This window comes from Lynx rufus, unplaced genomic scaffold (genome assembly GCF_022079265.1).
Source record: "Lynx rufus isolate CCGP_SWC_20201006 ecotype Redwood Valley unplaced genomic scaffold, mLynRuf1.p SCAF_3, whole genome shotgun sequence".
NCBI lineage: Eukaryota > Metazoa > Chordata > Mammalia > Carnivora > Felidae > Lynx > Lynx rufus.
Window position 1 is genome coordinate 158354144 of NW_025814845.1, and position 12137 is coordinate 158366280.

General features: G+C 38.0%; 1 protein-coding gene across 6 annotated transcripts in view; it reads right to left on the reverse strand.

The window, feature by feature from the left end:
- Positions 1-12137, reverse strand: part of NSD3 (nuclear receptor binding SET domain protein 3) — a 117289-nt gene that overhangs the window by 47658 nt on the left and 57494 nt on the right. For all 6 annotated transcript variants that reach the window (XM_047091129.1, XM_047091128.1, XM_047091126.1 and 3 more), the window contains exons 5-7: positions 8190-8344; positions 5328-5843; positions 2932-3058 (exon numbers count right to left, since the gene is read on the reverse strand). In XM_047091129.1, coding sequence (XP_046947085.1) covers positions 2932-3058; positions 5328-5843; positions 8190-8344 — 798 coding nt within the window. The remainder of the gene's footprint in view (positions 1-2931; positions 3059-5327; positions 5844-8189; positions 8345-12137) is intronic.

Here is a 12137-nt window from a genome sequence, read left to right on the forward strand (position 1 = left end):
ATTGTCCTGAAGGCTACCCAAAGAACACATAAATTCTACTACATTTAAAACCACTAAAAAGTACTATGTTTAAGTCCTAAGAGAGAGGAGGTGATCACCTCTGAATTTGGAAAATACCTTAGAAATGCAAATACAATTCTTCGAAACACAGAAATTAGCAGTACCAGATACTCTATCTATCCTCTAAATTTACTAGGAAAAGGCCCAAGAATTCTCCCTAAGTAGTTAACACCAACTGAGATGACACTATTGGTTTCTGAAGAGAGATCAAGTCTCTTTTCTCGGTTTTCAACTACTGAAGTTGTTTTCACAAGAAGCAAAATGGTCATTTAAAAAGGCAAAATCTGCTCATCAACCACAGCTGGTAACCAAATTTAAACCAAGGTCAAAGCTTTAGAGCACTCATTAATTTACAACCGAAATACAGTACCTGCCTAAGGAATAACTCAGTATAACCTTTCACTTAAAAAAAAAAAAAGAAAGAAATCATAGCAGAACTTAAATCTTACAGGAAGAAGACAATATGAATGTTCAGTAGCTGAGGGGAAGGGAAAAAAAGCTCCATTAAAAATAAAAGTATAGGGGCGCCTGCGTGACTCAATCAGTTAAGCGTCCAACTCTAGATTTCAGCTCAGCTCATGATCTCATGGTTCATGGGATCAAGCCCCAAGTTGGGCTGTGCACTGACAGCACAGAGCTTGCTTGGGATTCTCTCTCTCCCTCTCTCTCTCTGCCCATCCCCTGCTCATGTTCTCTCTCTCTCTCTCAAAGTAAATAAACATTAAAAAAAGTATAATATTTAAGATCAGTCTAATATGAAGATTACTTTCTCCCTAATTAGAATATAGATATTTAAATAAAGATCCCCCTAGCTAAGTATCACACTTAAATTCAGACAAATTACCAACAGTTTAAAAGATAACAAAACTGGAAAAAAAAATAAGAAAACTGATATACCTAACTATGGGAGGCCGAGGCAAAAAGATTTTTTTTTTTTTCAATTTATTTTTGGCAGAGTGCAAGTGAGAGAGGTGCAGAGAGAGGGAGACAGAGGATCCAAAGCAGGCTTTACTCTGACAGGCTGACAGCAGTGAGCCTGATATGAGGCTTGAACTCGTGAATCATGAGCACATGACCTGAGCCGAAGTCAGATGCTCAACTAAGCCACACAGGTACCTCCCACCAAAGACTTTTTTTAATCTTCAAAGAAGGGAACAAATGTTTTCAATTATGGCTAATTAATGCAAAATCTTTTAAGTCCATTTATTCATTTCTTTAGAATCATAATTTCATTTTTTATATAGTATTTTGAAATGATACAAGTTCTGGACTTCACTCTCCTTACTCCAACTTCTATTCCCAACTCAATTTTGGATAAAGGTATAATGTTTAGTATGCTCCATCCAATATTTGTCCCATCTCCCTGCCACCACCTCACCGTGTCTTATAGCCCCCCTCATTTATTTTAAGAGAGCTACCCCAACTTCTTTCTCAAACAATGACTTTTATTTAGCTCTTATAATAGTAAGAATCTTACTCAAAGTTTCCCTTACAAAAAATATTGGCTCTTTAGTGCCACTCCATCTCAATTCTGCCTGAGTTACTACTGATTGAAGGCTACTACCTTAGTTCTCAAGACTTTAATCCTTTTCTATAAAATTACTTGGTTCATTCTTTGATTTCATTCCAAAAACCGTTTAAAAGAACAAGATGAAACAAGCTTCTTTCTCCTAAACTAAGATTCCAAATGACCAAACCAGTTGACAATCTAACTCTTTTCTTGATGACCATATGAATCAGCAATACTGTTATAGAAACCAAACCCACCAGATACTCAGTTAAACTATATGATCTTAGTTAAGTCAGTCCCTTAATAAAAATTACTTTGACCATTCAAAAGGCACAATCTTACTAAATATAGGTATTTCTCTTTTATGTTGTAAAAAAAAATTTTTTTTTAAGTTTTTTTTTTTTTTTAACATTTATTTATTTTTGAGACAGAGAGAGACAGAGCATGAACGAGGGAGGGTCAGAGAGAGGGAGACACAGAATCTGAAACCAGCTCCAGGCTCTGAGCTGTCAGCACAGAGCCCGACGCGGGGCTCGAACTCACGGACCGCGAAATCGTGACCTGAGCTGAAGTCGGCCGCTTAACTGACTGAGCCACCCAGGCGCCCCTAAAAAATTTTTTTTAATGGTTGTTTATTTTTGACAGAGAGAGCAAGAGCACAAGGAGGGGAGGGGCAGAGAGAGAGGGAGGCAGAGAAACCGAACCAGGCTCAGTGCTGTCAGCACGAAGTCGGATGTGCGGCTTGAACCCAGGAACTGTGAGATCGTGACCTGAGCTGCAGTCAGACAGTCAATCAACTGAGCCACCCAGGTGCCCCTAGGCATTTCTCCCTTAAGCAAGAATAATATAGCTTGGTTCTCAATTAATGGGATCTGTTAATCAGAGAACAGATTAAAATAGGAGAGTTAGGCCCTAGTCCCCTAGTTCCAAACATCTAAGCATACTTAAGAATAATAAAAAAAAGCACAGGCATCTGTTAATTAGTTTCTAATAAGAGATGGAGGAAATGGTCTAAGGATGTGTAATAGTGCTAGAAAAGTAAAGCTGTTAACTCTCATGCAAAGAGAAATAATCAAATGGTGCATTTACTGAAATGTGTACAGATTTCATAACTATGTTCTTTTAAGTACAGAGCCCTCCTATTACTTAAATTCCTGTAGGAAAAATATCCTACTATGAATAAAGCTCCCTAGCTCCTAAACCATTCTTTCCTACTGAAGTAATTGCTTTTATAATTTAATTTTTTAAATACAATTTGATTTGGTAACTAAAAGTTTCTTAGGAACACAGCTACCATTTTATACCAAAACAAAATTATGACACCTCAAAATGCGTCCATATATTTTTCATTCATTACTCACCTGTAGGACCAGATGTTGCTTCAGGAGATGATATATTCTGAGTTGCCTTTTCACTTCTCTGGTTTGGTGTGGAAATGATAAGTCTGTCTTGTCCCCTGACACTTATTTCCGTTTTGTTACCAATTCCCTTCAAAATAAGGAAAAATAAAAAAATAGTTGATTACTAGCAAATGGCATCATTGACTTATAAAGACAGCTTAAGATGTTCACAATTTGCTTGAATTTTACTTGGTCTTTGAGTTAATTTATCATCTTAGCCATTATCAGAGCAATTTTATGAAGTCATCAGGATGTCTTCTAAAATGTAGAATGAGATTACGTAAAAAATAAACAAAGAACAACTATTTGTCTAACTCCATATGATGCATATCACTAAAAAATGAACCTGGGGGCTCCTGGGTGGCTCAGTGGGTTGAGCGTCTGACTTTGGCTCAGGTCATGATCTCGTGGTTTGTGAGTTTGAGCCCCGCGTTGGGATCTGTGCTGACAGCTCAGAGCCTGGAGCTTGCTTCGGATTCTGTGTCTCTCCCTCTCTCTGCCCCTCCCATGCTCATGCTCCGTCTCTCAATAATAAATAAATGTTAAAAAAAAATTAAAAAAAGAAAAAGAATCTGTATCAATTTTCTATCAAAAACAAAATGTTTTCTGGTCTGAATAGCCTCTCCATTTATCCCTATCATAGGAAAAGAACTCAAGTCATTTTCATTTGGTACAGTACCCTAATATACAGATAAAAATGTCAACACATCTTGAAAGACAAGAATGTCCTTAGGCACAGAAATCTGACATTCACGGTGACCACAATGTGTACCCAATAAGCAATTTGGAGCAGAGAGAGGCAGGTACAATTTTAGGTATTTTTAACATAATGGAATAAAGGAGTGATTTGTAAATATATATATTTTTAAGATCTTCACTTTTAAAAGATTAGTTTTATCTCAAATTTCATTTAAATAGCACTCCTTGGGGGGGGAGGGGGGCGTGTGACAAAGTTTGATTTTTGTACCAAAAGCAGATCAAAACTAGCTCCAAGAATGAAGCAAATTTACATTAAAAAAAAAGATGCAAAGTATTCATTTGCCATTCAAAGCTACCAGCAGAATCAAGTGGAGACCAACTTAAGTTTTTCCAAGTAGTTTAGTCTTACCGAAATCAGTTGAACCTCTAGTCAGAAACAAGTTAATAGAGAACCCTTATGCTTCACTCTAGAAAAATATATCACTTGAGCACCAGGTGTGTAAGTGATGAATCACTGAATTCTACACCTGAAATATTATAATATTATGCTGTATGTTAACTATCTGTAATTTAAATAAAAACTTGGAAAAAAAAATATCACCGATGAAACATACCTATATTTACTTTAGTGTGCATATGACAACGTTAGGAAATAAGCACAAAGTTCTTAAAAGCACACACCCATGAAGTGACACGAACTCAAATTCACAAGTCCACAATTGTGGGAAGGGTTGGGAGGACAGTGAAGAGCAATACGCAGTAAACGTAACAAATGTCAGGAGACAGTTTTAAAGTCTAAAAGCCAAAACGGGGGTGCCTGGGTGGCACAGGTGGTTGAGGGTCCGACTTCGGCTCAGGTCATGATCTCGCAGTCTGTGAGTTCAAGCCCCGTGTCGGGCTCTGTGGTGACAGCTCGGAGCCAGGAGCCTGCTTTGGAGTGTGTGTGTGTGTGTGTGTGTGTGTGTGTGTGTGTGTGTGTCTGCCCCTCCCCCACTCATGCTCTGTCTCTGTCTCTCTCTCTCTGTCAAAAATAAATAAACATTAAAAGCTAAAATATAAGTACCCTAAATGGAAGCTCAGGGCTGGCTGATGAAGGTATTCAGTTTGAAGAGGTATTTTCACCGCTTTACCCAAGCTATCACCACAGTTAATTGTTATAGAACAAACACAGTTCTGGAATTTCTCTAAAATGTACTAGCTATCCCAAGCCAACATGAACCTAACAAAATTGCTGGTGCAACCAAAGAGATCAGCAAGATACATTATTACAATGGTTACTTCAGATAACTGACAAAAATAATTTAATAAGAAGCACAATTTGAGGCTAAGAAAAATTAACTATACATGCAGAAACAGGCAAAGTGCCCAGTTTTTTCCCACAACTTTAGGGAGCTAAGCTCAATTTTGGCTGAACAGCCCAAGATTAATCTAGTACAGATGGGCATATTCAAAAGAGGGAAAAAAAGAAGGAAAACATAGCCTTTTTGCCTTTTTTGCCCCCTCTTAAACACAGTGAACTGATTATACATTTCAAATTCAGCAGACAAAAGGGTATTTAAAGTATGACCTCGTGTTGTTTGTGGGGTTTTTTTAAATGCCAAAGCTGATTACTTATTAATTACTGTTCCCCCCAAATACCCACAAAACAAAGGAGGTACCTTCGTTGAATAAACAAATTGATCGATAAATTTCCCATCTCCTGTAGCATTCTGAAGAGCAAACACTTGTTCAATTTTCACAACTGGAGACATGTTACACTTCTGCAAATCCAGGCTCCCTTTGTGCATTGTAATGGAAGCTGGTAAAGATTTCCTCGCTGCAGCCGTTTTCCAGGCTATTTTAACAGGAGGTGGTTCTTCCTCTTCCACACTTGTGTGCCGCCTCTGGCTCTGTCTCCGAATTTCAGTACTTGATGGTGAGGAGGCCACCTCACCTGCATCGGTCTGTTCTGGCTGAGTATTCAGCACTGACCTTGGTCTTCGTGTTTTCTTAACTTCGGCTTTGGAGGCAACATTCTTTTTTGCTTGGGATAAAGCCTCCTCGGGCTGTTTATCAATATAGATAAAAGTATACTGTTCTATTCTTTCCTCTCGGGTCATTTTCAATGCTTTCTCTGCATGGGCAATGCCAATATCCCACTGAGCACGTTCTCTCTGAGGTCGGGGTTTCCGAATCTTTAAAAAAAGACACAGGCATTATCGGATACGCTTTAATCTAATGGGTACATTTAAACCAATATATATTTCCCATGTGATTCTGTCATCTCTCCAGGTAATGTAAATATCTTCAGGTTCTTCAGTAAAACAAGTGAAATGTTCTAACTCCTTAACTTTGGTAAGTCAGTATCAGCATCAGATGATATGCAGGTCTACTCTCTTTTATGTATCTTTTGTTGACCACTCTGCTGGATAAGTCCCTCAAAGAGGGAGCCATCCTCCTCACATTATGTTCATAAAAAGCTAGTAATAAAGAGAGCAAAGGGAAGAAAGATTACAGAACGATTACTTTCAGAGGCCAATAAAGCACTAACATTAATGACACCCTAGGGTGCCTGGATAGCTCAGTCGTTAAGCATCTGACTTCAGCTCAGGTCATGATCTCACAGTTTGTAAGTTCAAGTCCTGGTTTGGGTGAAAAACAGTCCCGCTTCAGGTGAGCCCTGTTTTTCTTTCTCTCTCCCTCTTTTTCTCTGCCCCTAACTTACTTCCACCCTCTCTCTCTCAAAAAAAAAAAAAAAAAAAAAAGACACCGTAGGGGTACTGGGGTGGCTCAGTCGGTTGAGCGTCCGACTTCAGCTCAGGTCATGATCTCACAGTTTGTGAGTTCGAGTCCTGCTTTGGGTGAACCAGAGTCCCGCTTCAGGTGAGCCCTGCTTTTCTCTGTCTCTCCCTCTTTTTCTCTCTGCCCCTAACTTACTTCCACCCTCTCTCAATCCAAAAAAAAAAAAAAAGACACCCTAGGGGCACCGGGGTTGCTCAGTTGGTTGAGCATCTGACTTCACCTCAAGTTGTGATCTCACGGTTTGTGAGTTTGGGCCCCACATCAGGTTCACTGCTGTCAGCTGGGATCCCGCCTCTCTCTGCCCCTCCCCTGCTCATGCTCTCTCTGTCTCTCTCTCTCAAAAATGAATAAACATTAAAAAAAAAAAAAAAGACACCCTAAAGCTCAGGGGTGCTACAGAGATCACAACAAAGCTAAATGGCAGAGTCAGCATTTGATGCTGGGCTGGCAGTTTGTACCATAATGCAAACAGGAGCAGAATGAAGAAAAAGACAGAACCTGGAGAAACAAATGAGGGTTGACATGACATAGGAAAGAAGCAATGCATGAGAGAAAAAATAACCCTGAATCGGTTTCCATAGGTCTCTATCATTGTTGATCAGAAGACTTTGAGGTGGCAAAACACATAAGAAAACTTTGAATAAAAGTATGTGAGATGACCAAAGCAACTATGAATTCTCCAGGGGGTTAGACTGGAGGGAGTCCAAAATTAGCTAAGGAAACTATGAGAGGGGATGGTATATGTGGAACACTGATGTATAAATCTGTAAAATGTTAAGTCTGAAAATACTAAAATCCTCTGTGATAAAACTTAGCTTTTAAAGTGTAAAAATATGAACAATTTTGGAATCACAAGAGACCCATCCTAAAATTAGTTGAGTTTAAAAATGTCAACCAGGGGCGCCTGGGTGGCGCAGTCGGTTGAGCGTCCGACTTCAGCCAGGTCACGATCTCGCGGTCTGTGAGTTCGAGCCCCGCGTCGGGCTCTGGGCTGATGGCTCAGAGCCTGGAGCCTGTTTCCGATTCTGTGTCTCCCTCTCTCTCTGCCCCTCCCCCGTTCATGCTCTGTCTCTCTCTGTCCCAAAAATAAATAAACGTTGAAAAAAAAAAAAAATGTCAACCAGATAGATTATCAAGAGTTGATGTCCTAATTCTAAAACATCCACCACCACAAACATATTTCTTGGTTCCATCAAGTGTGATCTTGGCTGAATCCATTGTTTAAGTTTTCTATGTCTCAATTTCTTCATTTGTAGAAATAGGAATAATAGTATCTACCTCACTTAGGTTGTAATTAATTAATATACATAAAATGCTTAAAATAGTGCCTGTCTCACAGTAGGTGCTCACTAAATATTTCAGAAGCTTTACTTTCACAAAACAATTTACTAAATAAGACTAAAGAGAATTATGAAAAGATGTTGAAATAGGAAAAAGAATAAAATTCCCTGGCAAAATCAACATTTCACTAGCATCTTCTAGTCTTATGTACAGTAATTCAATTCAAAATAGAATCCAACAATGTATTAAGCAGAGTTCAAGTTCTTAATAGTACTCTAATGTTGTTTATATGAAATATAAAACTTACCAACATAAAAATAAGTTATTAAAACTGAACTTAGGTTAAAATAACAAATCATTCTAACAACTGTCTGAATTTAAGTATGAAAAATTCTACTAAATTATTAAGTTCCCTAACAACCATATTTGATTGGTAATGTTAATACGTTGTCAGTTACCTTTTGTTTCTCAGAGTGATTGCTGGCTTGTTTGGTTGCTTCAGCCAATAATTCTTCATACTGTTTATGACCCTTATACTCTCGTACTCGCTTTTCATGAACCCAGGCCCTCTCTGGCTGGTTGCTAAAAAATTGGACGTGATATTCCCGGGCACCTGTAAGAAAAAATTCTTACTAAGCATTTCAGACCATAAGCATCCACATATACTCTGCCAAAAATGTGAACCTAAGCCAGGTTCCCTAGCATTACTCCTATTAAAACTTGTACACCTTGCATTGTCCAAAGATATAATCCAACACCAGCCAATTACACAACTAATAGTTACTGTAAAAAATCACTCCCAAATGATTAAAATTAGTACAGCAAGTTTTAAGAGAAAGGAAATCAGAAATTCTAATTATCAGACTTTTTATCTTGGTTACACAACTTACTTTTCCTTGTCTTAAACTTTTTACAAACAAATCTGTGTCTAAATAAATATTTTCTTCCTTCCAAAAATGTATAACATATTCTCTTGGACTTTAAAAGTGCCTGTCAGGGGCGCCTGGGTGGCAGTTGGTTAAACGTCTGACTCTTGATTTCGGCTCAGGTTATGATCTCACGGTTGGTGAGTTTGAGCCCTGCATCTGGCTCAATGCAGAGAACACAGAGCCTTTTTGGGATTCTCTCTCTGCCCCTCTCCCATTCTCTCTCTCTCTCTCAAAAATGAATGAATGAATGAATGAATGAATGAATGAATGAGTGCTGGTCAAATTGCTTTTCTGGACATATAAAAGTGTGCTATACAAACAGGGGAGGGGAAGAGGCCACAGATTCACGGATCCTGTAAGGTCAAAACTATCTTTATAATAATACCAAGATGTTATTATTGTTTCACTTTGTTGACATTTGCACTTAATACTACAGGAACAATTGCAGATAAGACTGCTGGCATGTTAGCAAAAATAAAACCAGAGAGTGACACCAAACTATACTAGTATCACATTCTTCACAACCACACACTGGCAGTTAAAAAAAAAAAAAAGCCAGTTTTATTTAATGTCCTTCATGATGCAGTAAAAATGATTAATTTTACTAAATCTCAACCCTTGGATACATGTCTTTAATATTCTGTGTGATAAAACGAGAAGAATGCATAAAGTACATACTGAAGTGTGACAGTTATCTTGAGGAAAAGTACCTGTGCGGTTGTTTGAATTGCAAGGTCACTGGCCACTTTTTCACAAAACACCATATTTCAAAGAATGACTGGCAGAAAACCTATGATTATTTGAAATTGAGCATCTGGCAGATATTTCCTCAAAAGCAAGTTTGCTCTTTCAAGGAAATCAACTGACACTACTTGTGCCAATAATAAAATTTGATCTTTCAAGCAAAAATTAGAATTTTGCAAAACCAGTATTTGTCCCTGTGAGTCTTCCAAATTCCCAATAATCAAAGAATTTTCTGATGAAATAACTGGTCATGTAAACTAATATGATTTAAAAATACATCTATAGAGGAATGTGTCAACATTTGGAAGATATGTCTCACTTGGTAAAACCAGTATTTTTTAAGTGGCCAATATATGATATTACAAAATCATGTGAAGTAAAAGATTCATTCAAAGTGCAAGACAGAACCAACGGATTCTAATGTAACAAAGTGCAAAAAGTTTATTGATACGATTTTAGGCTCTCTATTCCAACTTACCCACCACTTGTTGAGTATGGGTATAATATCAGAGAAATATATCCACAATTATCTAAAAAGGCTATTAAAATACACTATTCCTTTCTTTTTTTTTTTTTTTTTTAAATTTTTTTTTTTCAACGTTTATTTATTTTTGGGACAGAGAGAGAGACAGAGCATGAACGGGGGAGGGCCAGAGAGACAGGGAGACACAGAATGGGAAACAGGCTCCAGGCTCTGAGCCATCAGCCCAGAGCCCGACGCGGGGCTCAAACTCACGGACCGCGAGATCGTGACCTGGCTGAAGTCGGACGCTCAACCGACTGCGCCACCCAGGCGCCCCACACTATTCCTTTCTGACTACGCACCTGAGGCCAGATCATCTTCATATATTCCAACCAAAACAACAAATCATAACAGACTGAATGTATAGGCAGATATGAGTATCTAGTATCTTCACTTAAGTCAGACATTAAAGAGATTTGTAACAATGTAAAATGATATTCTTCTTCCTCATTAATATTTTTGAGAAAATAGTTATTTTTCATAAAAACATAATGATAACATATAATGGATTATTATTATTTTAGAGAGAGAGAGAGAGCACGCATGTGAAAGCGGGGAAGAGGGGGACAGGAAGAGGGGGAGAAGGTGGGGGAGGGAGAGGGAGAGGGGGGGAGAGAGAGAGAGAGAGAGAGAGAGAGAGAGAGAGAATCTTAAGCAGTTTCCATGCTCAGCCTGGAGTACAGCATGGGGCTCAATTCTACCACCCTGGGATCATGACCTAAGTGGAAATCAAGATTCAGACACTCAATCGACGAGCCACCCAGGCACCCTGAAAATGTCCTAAAATTAGATGTAGAGGGGTGCCTGGATGGCTCAGTTGGTAAGTGTCTGACTCCTGATTTCAACTCAGGTCATGATCTCATGGTTGGTTAGTTCCAGTCCTGCATTGGGCTCCATGTTGTTAGCGTGGATTCTCTCCCTCTCTAAGCGCATGCACACACTCTCTCTCTCAAAATAAATAAATAATTAAAAAAAATACTTTATAAAAAATAAATAAATAAAATTAGATGTAATGCTGGCTGCACAACTCTGTAAATGTACTAAAAAATCACTGAATTGCACAGAATTGGCATGTAATGCATATATCAAAAAGCGGTTATTTTAAAAACTACTGCAGAAAAAGAACATTAAAAATATCAGAATACACTTTTAATTAATTTAAATTTTTAAAAATTTCTAAGTTCTCAGAATTCCAGTTTTCTCAATAATGCAAACAAAATCAGTTCTTCCAGCAGTAAAGTAGAAGATTGTCTAGGGGATACCAGACCAAATTAGATTAATTCATAAAACTAAACTGAAACACTTCCTTTGAAACACAGATGCAGCATAAATTGTGCTTTCACTTATATCCCATAAAAAAGCTGAAATTAGCAGGTTTTCATAAAGTAACTACAGGTGAAACTATATAATCTCAGAAGCATGCTCTAAGGGGAGAGAATTAAAGAGCTTGATAATTATCACATGATAATAATATCTCAGAGAGCTCTAGAAGCCCAGATAGGTACATGGATTATGTTATTTAAAAAGGTTTGGCCCTAAAAGACACAAGAAAAGATGCTCATCGTCATTTATCATCAAGGAAATGCAAATCAAAAACTACAATGAACTATCACCTTACACCTGTCAGAATGGCTAAAATTAACAACACAAGAAACAACAGGTGCTGGCAAGGATGCGGAGAAAGGGGAACCCTCTTACACTGTTGGTGGGATTGCAAACTGGTGCAGCCACTCTGGAAAAAAATATGGAGATTCCTCAAAAACATGGAGATTCCTTAAAAACAGAACTACCTTATGATCCAGCAATTGCACTACTGGGTATTTACCCAAAGAACACAAAAATACTAATTCAAAGGGATCCATGCACCCTTATGTTTATAGTAGCATTATTTACAATAGCTAAGATATGGAAGCAGCCCAAGTATCCATCAATTGATGAATGGATAAAGAAGAAGTGGTATATATATACAATGGAATAATACTCAGCCATCAAAAAGAATGAAACCTTGCCATTTGCAATGACATGGATGGAGCTAGAGGGTAATATGCTAAGCAAAATAAGTCAGAGAAAGACAAATACCATGTGATTTCACTCATACATGGAATTTAAGAAACAAAACAAGCAAAGGGAAAAAAATAAGAGAGAGACAAATCAAGAAACAGACTCTTAATTATAGAGAACAAACTGATTTGTTATCAGAGGGGAGGTGG